The following is an 18,550-nucleotide window of genomic DNA, read 5'->3' as shown; positions in this document are numbered from 1 at the left end:
CAGGGAAAGGAGGTGTAAGAATAAAAACACCAAGTACGAATCGCACCTCCTTTTTCATCCCGTTGCTTCCATCCTTCTGTCCTGCCTCCAGGAGAGCACCTGTCTAAACATCTGCTTTCTCTATCAGGCCTGACAGCAGGGATCTAAGAGACTTCCTCCTGTACCCTTGCAAACCCTTACCCAGGTCTCTGGCTGAGGCCAACTCCCCACTAATGTTTCTTGAGTTGATGTTTCCGTAAAGAGGAAAAGCATGCATGAGTACCAAAGATGATTAGGGTCATTTCCAAACCATGAGGCCACATAATCTATTTTACTAGTAAGTATACAACTTCCTATTCCACATTCTTAATGCCCCATCTCCTGCTTCCTAAAAGACCATGAGTCACTAGGTTAAGAAAAGGGAGCCCTCCATGGCAGTTCGTCCTAGACTTGGAAAGTCTCCATCCCAAACATCCTATGTGTCCTCTGGGCCCTGATTTCCACCAAGTCTGGGCTCACTTTCCAGGAAAGAACTTTCCACAAAAGGTAAAACATCAAGCCTGCAGGGCGGGGAGATGCTACTGCCTCCACCAGTAAACATCTCCAAAGCGTCCACCACCTACAAGGGAATGCTTGTAACGATACACTTCCCTGGAGACTTGAAGACATCCCTAGGAATCATGGCCGCGGGTAAGGGAGTAAATGGTGCGGGCTCCATGCTGTCCTCAAACTCCTCTTCCAATCCATCTTGCCTTGTGGATGTTGGCGTTCAAGGGCAACTTCAAGCCTCACCTTTGGTTCTGGACATTAGAGGCACCATTCATGGGGCATAAAGCAGTCTCCCCAGTTAGCATGATCATAATCACCTATGCTACTTGATAATGACACAGATTTCCAGCCCCCATTCCAGACCTAATAAATCGAAATCTCCAGGAGCTGAGTCTGAGAATTTGTACTGCTGATAAGGCACCCCACGTTATTTCTATAAGTTGGCAATTGTGGGAGACACTAGCATGACGAGAGCCCAGGAACAGAATGCATCATTCGCCCGAGATCACCAAGCTAGGGAGGGGAGCTTTGGTCCCAGGGCCCTGTTCCACCATGTTCCCCACACCCCTATCCCTCTCCCCGAAGCATGTAGAAAGCAGACTCGGGCCTCTCCCACACTGGCAAAGCTGCTCCCCCAGCTCAAACCAGGTAGTCCGGGAGAGGAAACTGCTCCATTTGCCTGTTGGTAATTAACCCCGATGACGTTAGGGAAGCAGTTGTGGCTGTTTGGATGACTGTTCTGGAAAGACTTCTCCCCTCTTTCTCACCGCCACCCTCCCTGGAATGACTCACAGATCTCCACTTCCTGTTTTGGAGGCACTGGAGGGCACATTAGCCACAAGGATAGATTATCATCTGGCTTCTTTTTTTTTTTTTTTTTTTTTTTTTTGGTCTTACATAATTATTGGCCTACATATTACGTTTGCTCTTGCAAAGTCTCTTGGGCAGTGATATCATAACTTCTGTTCTCCTCATAGCAACAGAATGTCAGGGCCTTCCAGTAACTCATCAGGAATCAATATAGGCAATATCCATGCCTGGAAAAACCTTTGAGAACTTAACTGCACTTAAACTAAAGGAAAGACAGAAAAAGCCTAAGTTTCATTATCAAGAGATACACAGAGGCGCCTGGGTGACCTAGTCGGTTAAGTGACTCATTCTCAGCTTGGGTCTTGATCTCACGGTCATGAGTTCAAGCACCATGCTGGGCTCCACACCACGCATGGAACCTACTTAAAATTAAACAAACAAATAAAAAAGAGACACATAGATAATATACCCAGACTTTCCTTTTTATAATTTTATAGTATCTGCTCAAATATACTAAAGGGTCATTAGACTAACAGGTCAAGAATGACATAAGGCAATGAAGATTAGGTCAAGGATGGCAAGGTTATTGCCATGTCCTTGCCTTATTCCTGTGAGCAAGCGGCTTATCTCTCCAGGGGAACATCTATCTTCCTTTCTAAAAAAAAAAGGAATAATTCTGCTTTTCTAATCCAGGCATGACCCTGTAAATAAAATGCTTAATGGAACGCAATGTAGCTCTCCAAGTTGGGTGAATTAATTCTATCTTAATACCATCTGGAATGCCAGAAACAGTCACTAGCTGCATAGTGTCTTGCCCATAACTCAATGTGTGGACGAATTAAGAGAATTATCCGAATGGGCCTTTCAGATCCACTACACAAAGATCATCTTTAAATGAAATGCTGCTCCTGGACCACCATCACCAAGAGACACCGAGGTGAGTGTAAAGGATTAAAGCCTTACACATCACGCGCAATCAATGCTTGTCCGGCCAGTGACCAAAGGAAGGGATCTCATTTGTTGAGCTAAGCTGCCTGAATGCCTATCTCTGGCCCCTTAGGAGTTTCCCTATTCATTTGGAAGGATGCTGGTTGGAACTAAAGGCCCAGTGTATGCCTAAGGAATCACAGACAAGAGTCCCTGATTGCCCTGCCCCAACCATTCAAGTACAGCACCTCAGAAGCCCCCTCCTCCATCAAACCAAAGCTTCCAAGACTCTCTATGAGAACATCCAGGCCACCACGGGAAAGGGGCCACTACCTACCTGATAGGTCCATTTTTCTCCTTGGCTTTCCTCAGTTTCAGACGGGGTAGAGGCCCTCCATGCACTGTGACAAAGTCTACTTCCGGAGGGGGAGGTTCTGAAAACAAATCGGAAAGAGGAAAAGGGTGTGACTGGAATGAGTGGAAGCATGACGAAAGTGGTCCTCACGGGGCCATCGCAAGGGAAGTCTGAATGTAAGAAGCGATGAGTGTTTTCGGACACCTGCTACCACACGGATGAGTCCTGAAAACATTATGCTACATGAAACAAGCCAGACTCCGAAGGATGATCCCTCTCCTGTGCAACATCTGGAATAAACTCACAGACCCAGAAGTAGGTTAGAGGCTGCTGAGGACTGAGGGGTGGGTAGGCAAGGGGGAGTTAGTTGCTTAATGACCAACAGTTTCCGTTTGGAGTGACGACAAGGTTCGAGAAATTGACAGTGGTGAGGGTTTACAACATTGTGAAGGGACTTAATGCCAATACACTCTGTGCCAGGGAATGGCTGAAATGGTACATCTTATGTTATATATGTTACACAATGGTTTGTGTGTGTGGTTTTTTTTAAGTGATGCCCCAGTGCTGACAGAGGGCGCACACAGTGGGGCTGACAGTTAACATGCTGGACAAGTTCCTATTTGGCAGGCAAGACCTGTATTTCTGACTTCTAGATCCTTTCCAGTCACAGAGCATTCTGTCCTTATTTTGTTCTCCCCAGCCACCAGATATCCCAAATAGACCTTCTACTGGGAGGGGACTGTATCGGCTGACGCCAGCGTTCAAGACTCTAACCGGAAGTGACGTTCATAGTATGAACACACCGCATGCCATACTACCTCAGCTCAGGTGCACTGGGCACTCACCAAATGCACTAGCTGTGTCCTACACAGGCCTCATCTCATGTAATCTTCTCAACACTGCTATGAAGAGAATGAGATTTATAGAGGGAGAAAGGAAGAGAAAAAGACAAAGAATAAAATAGGAATGCCCCCCCCCAGGTATTATAGAAGACTGATGAATTGCTGAGCTCTACCTCTGAAACTAATAATACACTAAATGTTAATTGAATTTAAATTAAATTTTAAATTTAAAAAATTTAAAGGGCGCCTGGGTGGCTCAGTGGGTTAAGCCGCTGCCTTCGGCTCAGGTCATGATCTCAGGGTCCTGGGATCGAGTCCCACATCGGGCTCTCTGCTCAGCAGGGAGCCTGCTTCCCTCTCTCTCTCTGCCTGCCTCTCTGCCTACTTGTGATCTCTGTCTGTCAAATAAATAAATAAAATCTTTAAAAAAAAAAGTATATTTCTAAAAAAAAAAAAAATTTAAAAATATGAGCCCCCCCAACAACCCTGGTCTTAAATTCTACTACAGTAAAATTAAGGACTAGGAGGCCACGATAAATACTCAAGATTTCATTTACCCATACTCAAGATTTCATTTACTTGGTGGGGGCGGCACCTGGGTAGCTCAATTGGTTAAGCATCTGGGCAGCTCCGGTCATGATCCCAGAGTCCTGGGATAAAGCCCTTCGTAGGCTCCTTGCTCAGCAGGGAATCTGCTTCTCCCTCTGTCCCTCCCCCCAACTCATTCTCTCTCTCTCTCTCTCTCAAATAAATAAAAATCTTTAAAAATTAAAAATAATTAAGAAAATAGACTTGGAGTAGAAATTCCCAATCCATATTATAATAAATAAAAACTTATACCTTCCTACAAAATTTGTGGGGTTTTGGGGAAGGGTGGGAAAGAGGATGGGGAAGAGAAAATCTTAAGCAGGCTTCATGCCCAGTGCAGAGCCCCACACAAGGCTCGATCTCAGGAGCCTGAGATCATGACTTGAGCTGAAATCAAGAGTCAGACACTTAAGCTGAGACACTGAGCCACCCAGGTGCCCCTAACTGCCTAGTTCTTTATTTAAAAAAAATTTTAAAGATCTTATTTATTTATTTGTCAGAGAGAGAGCACAACCAAGGGGAGTGGCAGGCAGAGAGGAGAAGCAGGCTCCCTGCAGAGGAGGGAACCAGATTTGGGACTTGATCCCAGGATCTGGGATCATGACCCCAGCTAAAGGCAGACGCTTCACTGACTGAGCCACCCAGGCGTCCCTAGATAGTTTTTTAAAGCATGATCAAATATGATGGTTGCCAGAGGGTAGGGGTTTCAGAGTCGACAAAACAAGAGAAAGCGATTAAGAGTTAAAATCTTCTGGATATAAAATAAATAAGACATGGGGATGTAGTGTATAGCATAGGGAAAACAGCCAATAATATTTGAACGGCTGTCTATGGTGACAGATGGTGACTGGATTTACCGTGGTGACCATTTCATCATGTATATGAATATCAAATTATCATGTCATATGGCTAAAACTAATACAATTTGCATGTCAATTACTCTTCCATAAAAAAGCTCAATTAAATACGTTAATCATACATCACCAACCATCCATTTGTTAGCTACCGTTATACACCATGCACCATGGGAGGCCGGGAGAAACAGCACTGGAAGACACGGTTTCTGCTTTCCAGGAGTTCTAAGTCTCGCAGTGAAGACAGTTGCATAAACATGCAGCACTTAGAGCTCTGATGAAGTCATACACAGGGCACTGTCCTCGTACAGAGGAAGAACACCTGACCAAGGGCAGGGGGCGGGCAGAGCATCGAATGCAGAATTGCATGTGCCCAGGGGCAGGCGGCAGGAGAGAGGGCAGAGGCAGCACCAAGGCCCTACCTACCGCATGGTTCAGGGGAGCTGAAAGGTGGAGTCTTGGCTTGGGAGAGGCAAGCAGCCAAGCAGGGGGAGGTGTGGGGAGGTTTCCAGAGGTCCTGGAAACAGGAAGTCACTTACAGAGTCTTAGCAGATATGGATTTTAGAAGTACAATTTAGACAACTGGTTGGAGGATGAACTGGAAAAGAACCAAAGTTCATGTTGCCCCAAAATCGAGGTATGCAGCACCTGAGGCCTGAAGCAAGTGAGGGACTGAGAACGGAGAAGAGGCGGCAGATGGGAGAAACACTCGGAGGGGAGAGAGAACAGATCCCCGTGGAAGACAGGGAAGGGGGAAGAACATAGGCTTTAGTTTCGGTGGCTGCATCGGTCATGACGTCATTCACCAAGGTCTGGGGGTAGAAGGTCAGAAGCAGCTCACTTCTAGGGGCGGCTGGGTGGCTCAGTGGGTTAAAGTCTCTGCCTTTGGCTCGGGTCATGATCCCAGGGTCCTGGGATTGAGCCCTGCATTGGGCTCCCTCCTCAGCAGAAAGCCAGCTTCTTTCTCTCCCTCTGCCTGCCTCTCTGCCTACTTGTGATCTTTGTCAAATAAATAAATAAAATCTTAAATAATAATAATAATAATATAAAAAAGCAGCTCACATCTAGACATCACTAAGTCTGCTGTGCTCCTGGAATCATCCAACAGGCAGTGAGAATACACATACTGATAGGAGCTAACTGGGAGAGACACCGAGTGACACAGTCAGTCATCAGTAGCAGAGGCCACAGCTGCCCAGGGGGACCGCGTAAATGCACCAGAGCAGAGGCAAGGGCGCTAGGTTGACCCCTCGGAAGCCCAGGCATCTAGTACCAAATGCAAGACTGAGAGCCCCGAGTCACTTGTATCAGACACTGCCAAGTCTAGCATTGCGTCCAAAGTCCCCCAGATATGGTCACATCAATTCGGGTTTCCATAAGCTTGTAGGACTGCCAGGGACCCTCGGAGGTGGCCTGAAACAGTCCCTACTTACAGCGAAGGGTGAAAAGTTGATGCCATTTCCAAGAGATCCTGGATCTGACACCCCTGAGAAAGACAGCCGCTAGCTTCCTGCAGGGGTGATGGGGAGAAGGGGGGTGAGGTTTGAAAAGCCCCGAGCAGGTCCCCCCAAGGGAATGTTTGCGAAGTTCTGCCCTCAGGCCTTCACCGGAACTTGGAAATGCCCTTTCGTTTGTGAAGTTTTGCTGTCACTACAGAGTAAGTGGTTTTTATCACACACTTCCTGTTTTCAGCCCCGAGGGAGAGTTACTGTTCACGTTGTGTGTGAGAACCTTTCTCTGGCTCTTTTAAACTGTTCCTTTGTTTACTTTTCTCTGAGATTACTAATTCTAGTTCTTCTAATCTCTTGGCTAACCGTTAATTTTTTTTTAAAAGACTTTATTTATTTTTTTGACAGACAGAGATCACAAGTAGGCAGAGAGGCAGGCAGAGAGGCAGGCAGAGAGAGGGGGAAGCAGGCTCCCTGCTGAGCAGAGAGCCTGACCTGAGCCGTAGGCAGAGGCTTAACCCACTGAGCCACCCAGGCGCCCCTTGGCTAAGCTTTTAAAACCACCCCGTTGCCCATCACCCTCCGTCAAAGCAGGACAAAGTGCTCAACGGGCTTGCAGAAGGCAGGTCCACAGAGGGAGCAGGAAGGCCTCTCCTGCCCCCTGGCTGGTTTCTTCCTTCCGGCTGATCCCATCACCATGTGACTTCCAGACTGCTTTCTGCTCTGAGACCTTCCCCACTTTGTCTTTTAAACCCGTGACATGTTCCTCTCTAATGTCAAAACCTGAACTTCATCAGCCTAGTTCGTAGCCACATTTCAAGGTTAAATAACCTTAATTTCTAGCCATATTTTCCAGAGTGCTGTTCCCCATCCCCCAGACTGCTGTCCTGGGTGGATGTGCTCTCCTCTCCATGAGACTCATTACTGATTTAAACCAGATCAGACCTACTGTCAGAGATGGTCTTGTCTGAGCCCAAGAGCATAATTTTTCCCCCAGGTATGTGAGGTGGGGGAAGACCCAGAAGGGAGCCCTTCATTACCATCCCTAGGTGTCGACAATATTCATCCTCGACTAGAAGCAAATGACAAAGGAAAAATAGAGGGGCTTCCATGTGAGAAAACCCTACAGGGTAGGGAGCAAAACAATGAAGGAGAAGGTGTCCTACAAAATAATAAATATAGTATAAAATTACAATAATTGAAATAGTAAGCTGCAGGCCTAGGGCAGGCAAAGCAATGGAAGAAGCTAGACAATCTAGAAAGAGACCCAAACAGATAAATGAGAATATAGTGTATGACATGGACAGTCTTTCCAAACATGGCAGGAAACTGGCTTATTTTTTAGGGGAAAAAAATTTACCATGTAAATTTAGCTTTATACCACATGTCAAGATGAATTCCAAATAGGTCTAAGTTTAAAAGTGAAAAGCAAAACTATTAAAAAGCATTACGGGGGGCGCCTGGCTGGCTCATTCAGTAGAGTATACGACTCCTGATCTCGGGGTCGTGAGTTCGAACCCCACACTGGGTGCAGACCTAACCAAAAAAGAAACAGCAGCAACATTAGAAAATATTAAAGAATAAGAACTGATCTGATTTCAGGGCAGAGAAGGCTTTTCTTGGCATAAGCAGAGGAAGAAACCAAAAACGCACCAACAGAATTGATTACATGAAAACTTAAAATGTCTAATTGCTAAAAAGAATATTGACAAGAAAACTAACCAGAAAATAGCCTGGGGATTATAATATGTGTAAGAAAAGATTAATATCATTCACGTAGCCAAACTATTAAAATCAGTAAGAGAAAGGAGGTAATATAAACAAAAATGTGCTAAAATCCTCTAAAATATACCAAAAGGAACAAAGAGAACCAAAAATAGAAAATTATCTGCACCCAAACTAATAAAAGTCCCAACTTTATATAAACTTCAAGTAAATGGAAGGAATTCAGCCACACAAATAAATACACATGAAGACACTGTGACGGTTCTCTCCTAATCCTTGGCACTTCCCCAGACAGACCATGCCACACGCTAAAGCCATGAGCAGCTGAAATGGACAGCAGAAGGAAAAATGGTGGCCACACCGTAAGTCATCAGCCATCACACGGCAGGCCGCATCTCCCCTACCGATGAAGTTATGAGGCACAGCCTTCCAGGGAGAAGGAACTATCTTCTTTCCATCTTTATATCCCCTCGATTCTATAATAAATATTCAACCTCAAATGATCACCGTGTTGTGTGCCCCAGTGGTTGAGCTGACATTGCTGCACACATTCTGCACACATTCTGCACAGGTCTTTGTGCATAATGAGTCAATAAATATTTGCTGAATTAAATTGTTATGTCACAGCATGCCCTTCCCACAGTCCTATCACACACAGAAACTCCGGTTTTGGGGGGTTACAGTGTAAAAAAAAAAAAAAATCCCATTCATATTTTGTGAAAACTAACACTAATACAAGAGAATAACAGTGTGCAGCCTGTTTTCCCCTGTGGTGTATCATCTATGCCTGTTTTCCCCTGTGGTGTATCATCTATGCCCGGATGTAGATGCCTTCTCGTGAGGGAGCTGGGAGACACGTGCCCAACACAGATTCATTGGGGGATTTGGGGTTTGATTTGTAGCTAAAAAGTACTTCAGGAGATCACTGGGGATGAGATGACCCACTGAGGTAATGAAGGGCATGTGTGCCTCTCTCCTGGCCTGATCTAACACTGGGTACCCACATGTCAAAACACCTATGATCATGAAAGACTTTGAGAGAGTCTGGACAAAGAGGGACCGCGCTGGGATCAAGGCCAGGGTCTGTCCTGACCTCTACCGCAGCTTCAGGCCCTGGGAACCAAGGTGCCCAGCAGGAATACATGTGGTACCCCGGAGCCAGCCTAAGCAGACAGGGTTGTCAGAGGACACAGGAGCCCCCATCTTTGGATGGGCTGTGGGTTGCCAACAAAGGAAGAAGAACTCCTCCTGCAGAAGAACGCAGCAGACTTGGCCCCGCACAGTCCTTCCTGGGGGCTCCCAACAGTGGGGTGGGGGGGAGCATCAGAAGAGGGGCTGTGGTTCCCAGTTCTGCAGGCTGAATCAAAGCTCCCCTGACTGGAGCTGTCTCCATGAGGGGGACAGTCTGATAATGCTCGGGACACACGGGCATGTTTTTGAGCATCTCTGCTGAACAGCTGAAAAAGCACCTTCTCTTTTCCTTCTCGTGAATGCGGACAGAGACAGGAAATGTCCCCTCTAGGTTGCCAGGCTTGGTACTGAGGGCAAACTCAGCAAGGACTGGTTTCTTTGACTTTTTTTTCTTCCCTCTTCTCCTTTGGCATTCTTGATCCTCTCTTTTTTTAATCTTTATTTTTATTTTATTTTATTTATTTATGAGAGAGAGAGAGAGAGCAAGGGTGAGAGAGCATGAACAAGGGGCAGAGGGGGAGGGAGAGTCAGACTGCCCCGCTGAGCACAGAGCCCGATGCGGGACTCAATCCCAGGACCCTGGGATCATAACCTAAGCCGAAGGCAGACGCTCAACCCACTGAGCCACCAGGCGCCCCTGGCACTCTCGATTCTATAATAAATATTCAACCTCAAATGGTCAGCGTGTTGTGCGCCCCAGTGGTTTAGCTGACATTTTTGCACACATTTGCTTTGTCTCTCTCTCTCTATGCACTTTCCCCTCCCTGGTTGTCTCTTGCTCCTTGTGGGAAGACAGTTTTGCCCACAAAAGATTTCTGACTTGGCCAGAAAATAGCAGAGCCAACGTGTGAAAGCTCTTCTGAGTGTGGAAGTTTGCTCTTCACCCTGCTCTGGAGGGAATATAAACGGTCGGGCTCTTCTGAAGAATTCAGCTCATGGGGCTCTACCTGAGGAAGCCTGTCACCCCCGAGGCAGAGACTCTACCAGAGGATCTGGTCCCACCCACGCCTCTGACCCCGTTCTCACTGGGACACTTGCCTCTATCCTTCAACATGCCTAGAACTTGTGCCCTCCTCTGAGGTCAGCGACGTATTTAAAGCGTTTATCTTCATCCTGTTCCCATCAGTAAGTTTTAGTTTAATATAAGACATGTGGGAGGGATATTCCACTCACTTTTCTTCTGGGAAATCAGCTGCTGCGTTTTCCAGACCCAAATCCCTCGCCTCACATTTCTGGTAAAATTCAAAAGTTCACAGTTTTACTGAAACCAAGCCATATCTTAGGCAATCAGGCATACCTCTCTTCATAGCAACAGGAAAGGCTCTCTTTTCTCCCCTTTTATGAGAGGGCTTGGGTGGGTTCTTTTGGTTGGTTGGTTGGTTTTTACCCTTTAGAAGATCATAACAACTTGAATTTTTGCACTTTTTAAAAAATGTCAAATTCTTTAAAGTAGTGTAGAGTTGGAAAATACGCAGCCATTGTCTCAGTTTAGCTAAGGGTCTCAACAGACTTAAATAGCTCAACAGTGTCCCCTGGTGGCCATGGGCACAGGGCGTTTGCGCGACTGGGACTGTACTGTGCCTAGGAAACAAGGTAGAGGTGAGTGTGTTCTCAGAAGAAACTCTCCTCCCCAACTCAAAAAACCTGATATACTACTTCGAAACAGCAAACCATCCAAAACCCAACAAGGACCAAAGAACAGGAAACTAAACAGCTTTTCATTTGAAGCAGTCACCAGAAGAAGGAATGCCCAGCCGAACATTACTTCTCTTTCCAGCCCCAGTGTTGGGAATTTCTTTTGTTTGAAAGCCTTTCTTCACTAACCAGGCATCCCCTCAGCACCAACAGCACCCAGTGGCCACTCACGTAGCTGCGCTACGTGCCAGCCCTGTCTTTACATCTCTGCCTCTGAGGAGCCATTTTAGGAGGAGAGAAAGAAAATAAACAACTACATTAAAAAATGCAAGTTCTGGGGCGCCTGGGTGGCTCAGTGGGTTAAAGCCTCTGCCTTCAGCTCAGGTCATGATCCCAGGGTCCTGGGATCGAGCCCCACATTGGGCTCTCTGCTCCGCAGGGAGCCTGTTTCCTCCCCTCTCTCTCTCTGCCTGCCTCTCTGCCTACTTGTGATTTCTCTCTGTCAAATAAATAAAAATTTAAAAAAAAAAAAAAAAAAGCAAGTTCCAACAACAAGTTCTGTGATGAATCTCAAATAGGACCTGCGGCTAGAGAGGGATGGGGTGGAGATGGAGGTTACTGGAGCAAGGACAGGCAGGGAGACCAACTCTAAGGTAATGACATTTGAGCAGAGACCTGGATGGTTATAAAGAAGCCACAAGCAGAGAGCACCCCAAGAAGAGTAAATAGTAGATGGAAAGTCCTGGATGCACAAACAGGTTTGACCTATCTAAGGAACATCAAGGAGGGCAGGGAGGCAGCAGATGCTTCGTGAGAAAGGAGGAAGAGTAGAGGAGATGAAGTCAGTGAGGAGGGTGGGGGTCAGGAACCTGAGTTCTATTCTAACACTAATGCAAACTCACTGGACAGTTTTCAGCTGGGGATAACATGTTCTTCTAGGCATTTTTTTTTAAATCACTCTGACTCCTGAGTTATTGTCTTCACCGTACCTTGGTTGGGGAGAGGGGGAGACTAATGGGCACCCACCCATGAAAGCAGAAAGACTACTGCAAAGGTCCAAGCAAGAGGTGGCTGGCTTGGATAAGGTTGCTCTGTGGGGAAGGGAAAGGGGGAAGAAGTATTTGGATACAGAATATATTGTAGAAAGAAGCCAGTGGTGCTTGTTGACAGATCAGAAGTCAGTGGGGAGGGGCAGAATCTTTTGGCCTGAGCAACAAGTGAATAGGAATGCCAATACCCCAAGACAGAGAAGCCTGGCTGGAAAATGGCTGTGGAGGTGAGAGAAGAGTTGAGAAATCAGAATCCTCCTGGACTTGTCTATTGGGCGTGCAAGAGATGACTCAGAGATGTTTAAAAGGTGACTGGATATATGAGTGTGGCACTCAGGGGAGAGTCTGGGACTAGGATACATACTGGGAAATCTTCAGCATACAGGCAATATTTATAGCCAGGAAATGTATCAGCAGAAAGGATAGATAATGAAAAAGGAACAGGAGCAGGCAAAGAGGACATCGATTAAAGAGGATAGAGCCAGCAAGAAAGACTGAGAAGGAGGAGCCAGCAAGGCAGGGGGACCCCAAAGTCAAGCGTGTTTCAAGAATGAGAAAATGTCAGATGCTGGGGATGGGGGAGGGGAATCAGATACAAACAAAATGGTCCCGTGGATTTTGTAAGATGGAGACACTTTCAGTAAAGCAGCGTGGACGGGACAACCGCCTTCGGATTGGAACCAGTTAAAGGGAAAACAGGAAGTCAGGATGTGGGACCTACAGAACAGACACTTCTTTTAAGAAGTTTTACTGTAAAGGGGACGTTGAAAGAAGTAGCTGGAGGGAATATAGGATCAAAGGAAGTGTGTTTGTTTCTTTGTTTTCATTCAAAAAAAGGAGATACTATGACAGGCTCGACATGCTCCTGCAGTGCCATGTTGGGACTATTTCTCTGTTGGGGGGGACACTGTGATTAGGCAGGAAAGGATGGGGTCCAACGCCCCTGGGGGTGGCGGTCACCTGAGCAGTGGGGATAGGAGAGAAGACAGAACACACGGTTCTGCACGCAGGGAGCAAGGGGAGCCTTGGGAGAGGCACGTCCTCACCTGATCACTTCCAAATGCTCCGGGAGGTCAGAAACAAGAAGCTCATACTCTGCGTTTCAGCACAGAGTGTGGGGGGAGTGGCAGGGGGAGCACCCCAGATTTGAGGAGCGACAATGAGAAGATGAGAGAAAAGTGAAATTGGGAGGAAACCAAAGTGCGGCTGCCAAGCACTGTTCCCTGAGAATAACGGACTCCTGAGGCACTCACGACAAAATGACGATTACACGTAACTGAGAAGCCGTCATGAGGAACAATTCTTTTTAGGTCTCGAGTATGTTAACTATTTTAAATATCCGGAAGGAATGTAACCAGCGCTCACATACACGCTAGCCAGATTTAACTCGCGTTAGTATTTTGTCCTGACTACTTTTCTAAGAGAGAAGACATGACAGGTACGACCACAGGACCCTTTCATCCCCCCCTCTTCAGGTGTGTGCTACAACAGTGGGAAGCAATAGGGTTCCTCTTCCTCCGGGCCCGTCTACAGCTCTGTGGTGACTTCATTCATCCGAATGCTGCCATGCCCGATTTACCTGCAATGTGGGTTGTCAGCGGGAGGACCACGGGAAGTTGAGAAGACCAAGCCTGGATGCGGATGCTGTAGTTGGTGCCCGGACGCAGGTCCAGGCACATCTCAGGAGCCTGGCTGTGGGCAGTCATATTAAAGGTCATTTCCTGGGCAAATTCCTTCTGATACCATCTCTGGCCCTGAATGTAGAACTGAAACAGAGAGGTTCACTAGGTGAATGGTGAGCTTGGAAGGCTCCAAATGCCTGGGTACTTCCCCTTTTTCAGGAGCCATCATGCCCTCGACTCCAAAGTTCCTTCAGAAAGGGAAACAGAACAGTAAGCCAATCTCTCAGGCGTCACCCCCAAAACACCGCCATGACAATAGGTGAGTACAATAAAGATATTTTGAAATCAAAATGTACAAAAGGCCGAGGCCCCAGTGCTAACCGTGTTCTCACGTGTACCACACACAACACAGAGAAGTCTGTTGGCAGGGGCAAGGCCACAAAACATTCTCCTAGAAGAAAATGCGGAATCTGAACTAAGGCTTCTCTAGAGCACGACCTGAGTGAGGGTACGCCTATCTGACCTGGCGAATGTCCTATCTGGCTTTGCTCCTCTGCCTGCCCCCTTCGTGTTTCGGGGATTTTTTTTTAACAATGCATTTTTAATTTTGGGAACAGAGTATTTGCCATTTGACGGCCACACGCCTTCCAATTTTGCTCTTCATTTTACAATACCTGACCTGGGCCCAGGCAAGCAACCGTGTCTTTGGGATCATGGAGCAACTTTCGACAGTAATGTGGTACCAAACTGCATCAAAATGGAGCCATTTATAGACAAAGCAGCACTTAATGCTTCATATAAAGCAATACACATTTTTAAAAGTTAAAATGCACATGAACTACACAGATGTGCCTGCCCCCTTCGCCACATGCTCCTGTAACCCCCCAGCACCTGGCCCAGTAGACATACTTCTCTACCCACTTAATTTCTTCTAGCAGCAGCTCATCCCATGGTTTCCACCTTTCTTACTCACAACAACAATAGCTTCAAAAGTTCCCTCTGACTCTCTAGACAACATGCCCAGACCCTGGTCAGAGACACTGGCCTGAAGAGGCACACCCAGGCAAAAGCCACGAGTTCCTTCCACTGATGCTGGGTGGACACTTGTTCGTGCACATCATGCCACGTGGACAAAGAAACTCTCACAGCTTACTCAGAAATCCCCAAGGTCTCATTCTTCAAATATGTAGTGGAAGTGCCCATTTTCTTGTTTTGGCTCAAAATTCTTACCATAAATCTGCCATTGATAATAACAGCTATATAAGTAGATTTTTAGGTTTGCTGATATTTTTTTAAACCTCCTACACTAGACAACATCTACACATAAAGTAACATTCAGTCACTTACTAAATACATCTCCTCTGTATCAGCGGTCTTTGTACTTCTCCATCTCAAGCAGGTTTCGTTAAATACTGAAATGTTACCAATGATCTGTTTTACTGCAGGAGGGAAAGAATGAGAAATCAACTTACACTCGATACAAAAATACTACCTTCCACAGCGCACGCAACTCTTGATTTTGGGGTTGTGAGTCAGAAAATGTTGGGTGTAGGGATTATTTAAAAAATAAAATCTTTTAAAAATTACTATCTTTTTCCCCCCTTTTTCTTTTTTTTTTTTAATTTTTAATTTTTTATTTTTTATAAACATATATTTTTATCCCCAAGGGTACAGGTCTGTGAATCGCCAGGTCTACACACTTCACAGCACTCACCAAAGCACATATCCTCCCCAATGTCCATAACCCCACCCCCCTTCTCCCAACCCCCCTCCCCCCAGCAACTCTCAGTTTGTTTTGTGAGATTAAGAGTCACTTATGGTTTGTCTCCCTCCCAATCCCATCTTGTTTCACTTATTCTTCTCCTAAAAATTACTCTTTTTTAAAAGACTTATTTATTTATTTGAGAGAGAGAGAGAAAGAGCATTTGGGGGGGAGGGGCAGAGAGAGAGGGCAAAAGAATCTTTTTAAGTAGACTCCACACTGAGTGTGACTCAATCCCAAAACCCTGAGATTACGACCTGAGCCAAAAACCAAGAGTTGGACGCATAACCAACTGTGCCAGCCAAGCACCCCCCACAACAAAATACTACCTTTTAATCAAATCATATACATAGGATGATTTCAGCAGTATTTTAATTTAGAAATGAGTGGTCACAGCACTTTTATATTTATGTAAACTCAGTCCTGAGAAAAGATTTAAAATCAAAAGATACCCAATCAGAAGATCCCTCTTAAAAATTACTTAAGGGGTGCCTGGGTGGCTCAGTGGGTTAAGGCCTCTGCATTCAGCTCAGGTCATGGTCCCAGGGTCCTGAGATCAAGCCCTGTACTGGACTTTCTGCTCATCAGGGAGCCTGCTTCCTCCCCTCTCTCTGCCTGCCTCTCTGCCTACTTGTGATCTCTGTATGTCAAATAAATAAATAAAATCTTTTAAAAAATTACTTAAATCCTTAAAAAGTTACTTAAATCCAGTACCCTGGTTTACTAGCCTAAAACTGCAACTCAGCCTTGGACAACCTCATTTATATAAATAAGTACTAATTTCGAATTCTCAGCTGGGAGCAACACTTGAGCAGAGAATTGAGAGGCGCTCTTTGAAGAACTAAAAATGATTTGCTAAGAAGCTTCAGAGCAGGGGAGCCTGAGGGGGCTCAGTCAGTTGAGCATCTGACTCTTGGTTTTTTAAAGATTTTATTTATTTATTTGACAGAGAGAGATCACAAGTAGGCAGAGAGGCAGGCAGAGAGAGAGAGGAGGAAGCAGGCTCCCTGCTGAGCAGAGAGCCCGATGCGGGACTTGATCCCAGCACCCTGAGATCGACCTGAGCCGAAGGCAGTGGCTTAACCCACTGAGCCACCCAGGCGCCCCTGACTCTTGGTTTTGACTCAGGTCATGATCTCAGGGTCACAAGACTGAGCCCCACATTAGACTCCCCACTGTGGTAGGGAGATTCTCTCCCTCTGCTCCCCCCCCACTTAAGTTTTCTATCAAATAAGTAAACTTAAAAAAAAAAAAAGAAGTTTCATAGCAAAACTGCAATGATTAATAAATGATAAAGACAACTCCCAAAGCACATGAGGAAAGAAGTCTCATGGGAGCCAAGCCTTTATTGTGTAAGCCTCTGGCCTGACAGGTTCCTATAAATGAAGCCATGTTGGTAGAAGTGCCCCTTCTTTATGGACTGGGCATATTTGCCAGAGGAAACCTGTTGCACAGGTCAAAAGTTGTATTTCAAATGCTGTAAGACAGAGTAGATAAGAAAGTACTTGTGATTCAAAATAACACAATCTCACCATTGGGTATAGGTGTTTATGAAACTTTCAAAACCAATAATCCTGGGGCACCTGGGTGGCTCAGTCAGTTAAGCATCCATCTTTAGTTCAGGTCATGATACTGGGGTCCTGGTATGGAGCCCTGTGTCAGGATCCCTGCTCAGCAGGAAGTCTGCTTCTCCCTTCCTCTCTGCCCCTCCCCCTGCAAATGCACTCTCATGCACTTGCGCTCTCTCTCCCCCTCGTGTGCCACATGCGTGCTCTATCTCTCAAATAAATAAATAAAATCTTTTAAAATAAACAACAAAAACAAAAAACAAAAACCTCAATACTACTTAAACAGTTCCAGGGGATAGGCAATGGATAATTAATTAATTAACTAAACAGTTCTAGACCACCAAAAAAGGTAGAAAGCTTCCCAATTTATTTGTGATGACTAGATAACCCTCAACAATGCCAAAACTGCACAATGATGGCACAAGCAATTATGAAACACACTATGTCAAACTCAATTATTAACATAAATGAAAAAATCTAAAATAAAATATTAGCAGATAGAAGTCAGCAGTACATTCAAAGAACAATACCCTGTGACCAAGGAAGATTTATTCCAGGAATATTATTAGAAAAGTTATTAATAGATTAAAAGGGAAAAGCCATATGGTTATTCTTACAAGTGTAATGGTTAATATATTTAGTATAGATTCTTGACTAAAAATCTTAGTTGGGATTTAATTGGATAGAAATGTCTTAACTTCAAAGAGTGTTTATCAGAAGCCACCATCCTGGGTAGTAAAACAATGAGGCAGTTTCTAGTAAAGTTAAGAACAATACAAGGATGCATGTTCTCATAGCTATTATCTAGCATTAGCTAGAAGATTCTAGACAACACGGAAAGAGGCAAGAACAAAATGAGCTATAAATACTAGGAAGAAAGGGAACAAATGATGCCACTGCCAGCAATGCTAACAGGATCCACTGAAAAACAAATATGAAGGAGTTTGAAAGCAATCTTAAAACAAATACAAATAATGGGACTTTGGCAAAGCATATCTGAATATAAGAACATAGAAAAACTAGTCGTTTTTGATGTATCTACAAGAACAAGTATGGTAGGCTGGAAACACCCCTCCAAAAATGTCCACATCCATCTGTGACCATGTTACCTTACAGGGCAGAAAGAATTCACAATGTGATTATGAGATTATTGGGATTATCTAGATGAACCTAACACAGTCCTTATAAGAGAGAGACAAAAAGATCAGAGTTAGAGAGTGATTTAAGGACAAAAGAAGCAGTTAAGCCAAGGAGCTTCAAAAAATGGAGGATGGGGCCACAAGACAAGGAATGTAGGTGAGATCTAGAAACTGGAAAGGACAAAGAAATGGATTCTCTTCTCTAGCCTTCAGAATGAACACAGGTCTGATGCTACTGTAGCTTTAACACGGTGGAACTGTTTCAGGTGTCTGACCTCTAGAAGTATAATAAATTCATGTTGTTTTAAGCCACTGAATTTGCACTTATTTATTATACTAGTGATAGGAAACTAAAACAACACATAAAATATAACAAAAAAGTGCAGCGCCCAGCCACCTTGAAGCACCCAACTACTGCAGTGCGCCACACCCGGCCAGCAGGTGCACGGAGGCCTCCACACGCTGCACCCAGCCTCATGCCCCCAGCAGCACCAGTTCACACCCCCT

At 45.3% G+C, this 18,550-nt stretch overlaps 1 protein-coding gene across 4 annotated transcripts in view; it reads right to left on the bottom strand.

Moving 5' to 3' along the window:
* Window positions 1–18,550, bottom strand: part of SUSD1 (sushi domain containing 1) — a 130,802-nt gene that overhangs the window by 17,321 nt on the left and 94,931 nt on the right. For all 4 annotated transcript variants that reach the window (XM_059141773.1, XM_059141774.1, XM_059141772.1 and 1 more), the window contains exons 11-13: window positions 14,922–15,013; window positions 13,532–13,718; window positions 2,603–2,699 (exon numbers count right to left, since the gene is read on the bottom strand). In XM_059141773.1, coding sequence (XP_058997756.1) covers window positions 2,603–2,699; window positions 13,532–13,718; window positions 14,922–15,013 — 376 coding nt within the window. The remainder of the gene's footprint in view (window positions 1–2,602; window positions 2,700–13,531; window positions 13,719–14,921; window positions 15,014–18,550) is intronic.

Source organism: Mustela lutreola, chromosome 12 (assembly GCF_030435805.1).
Source record: "Mustela lutreola isolate mMusLut2 chromosome 12, mMusLut2.pri, whole genome shotgun sequence".
NCBI classification, from domain to species: Eukaryota; Metazoa; Chordata; class Mammalia; order Carnivora; family Mustelidae; genus Mustela; species Mustela lutreola.
This window is presented reverse-complemented; position numbering and strand designations above follow the sequence as displayed.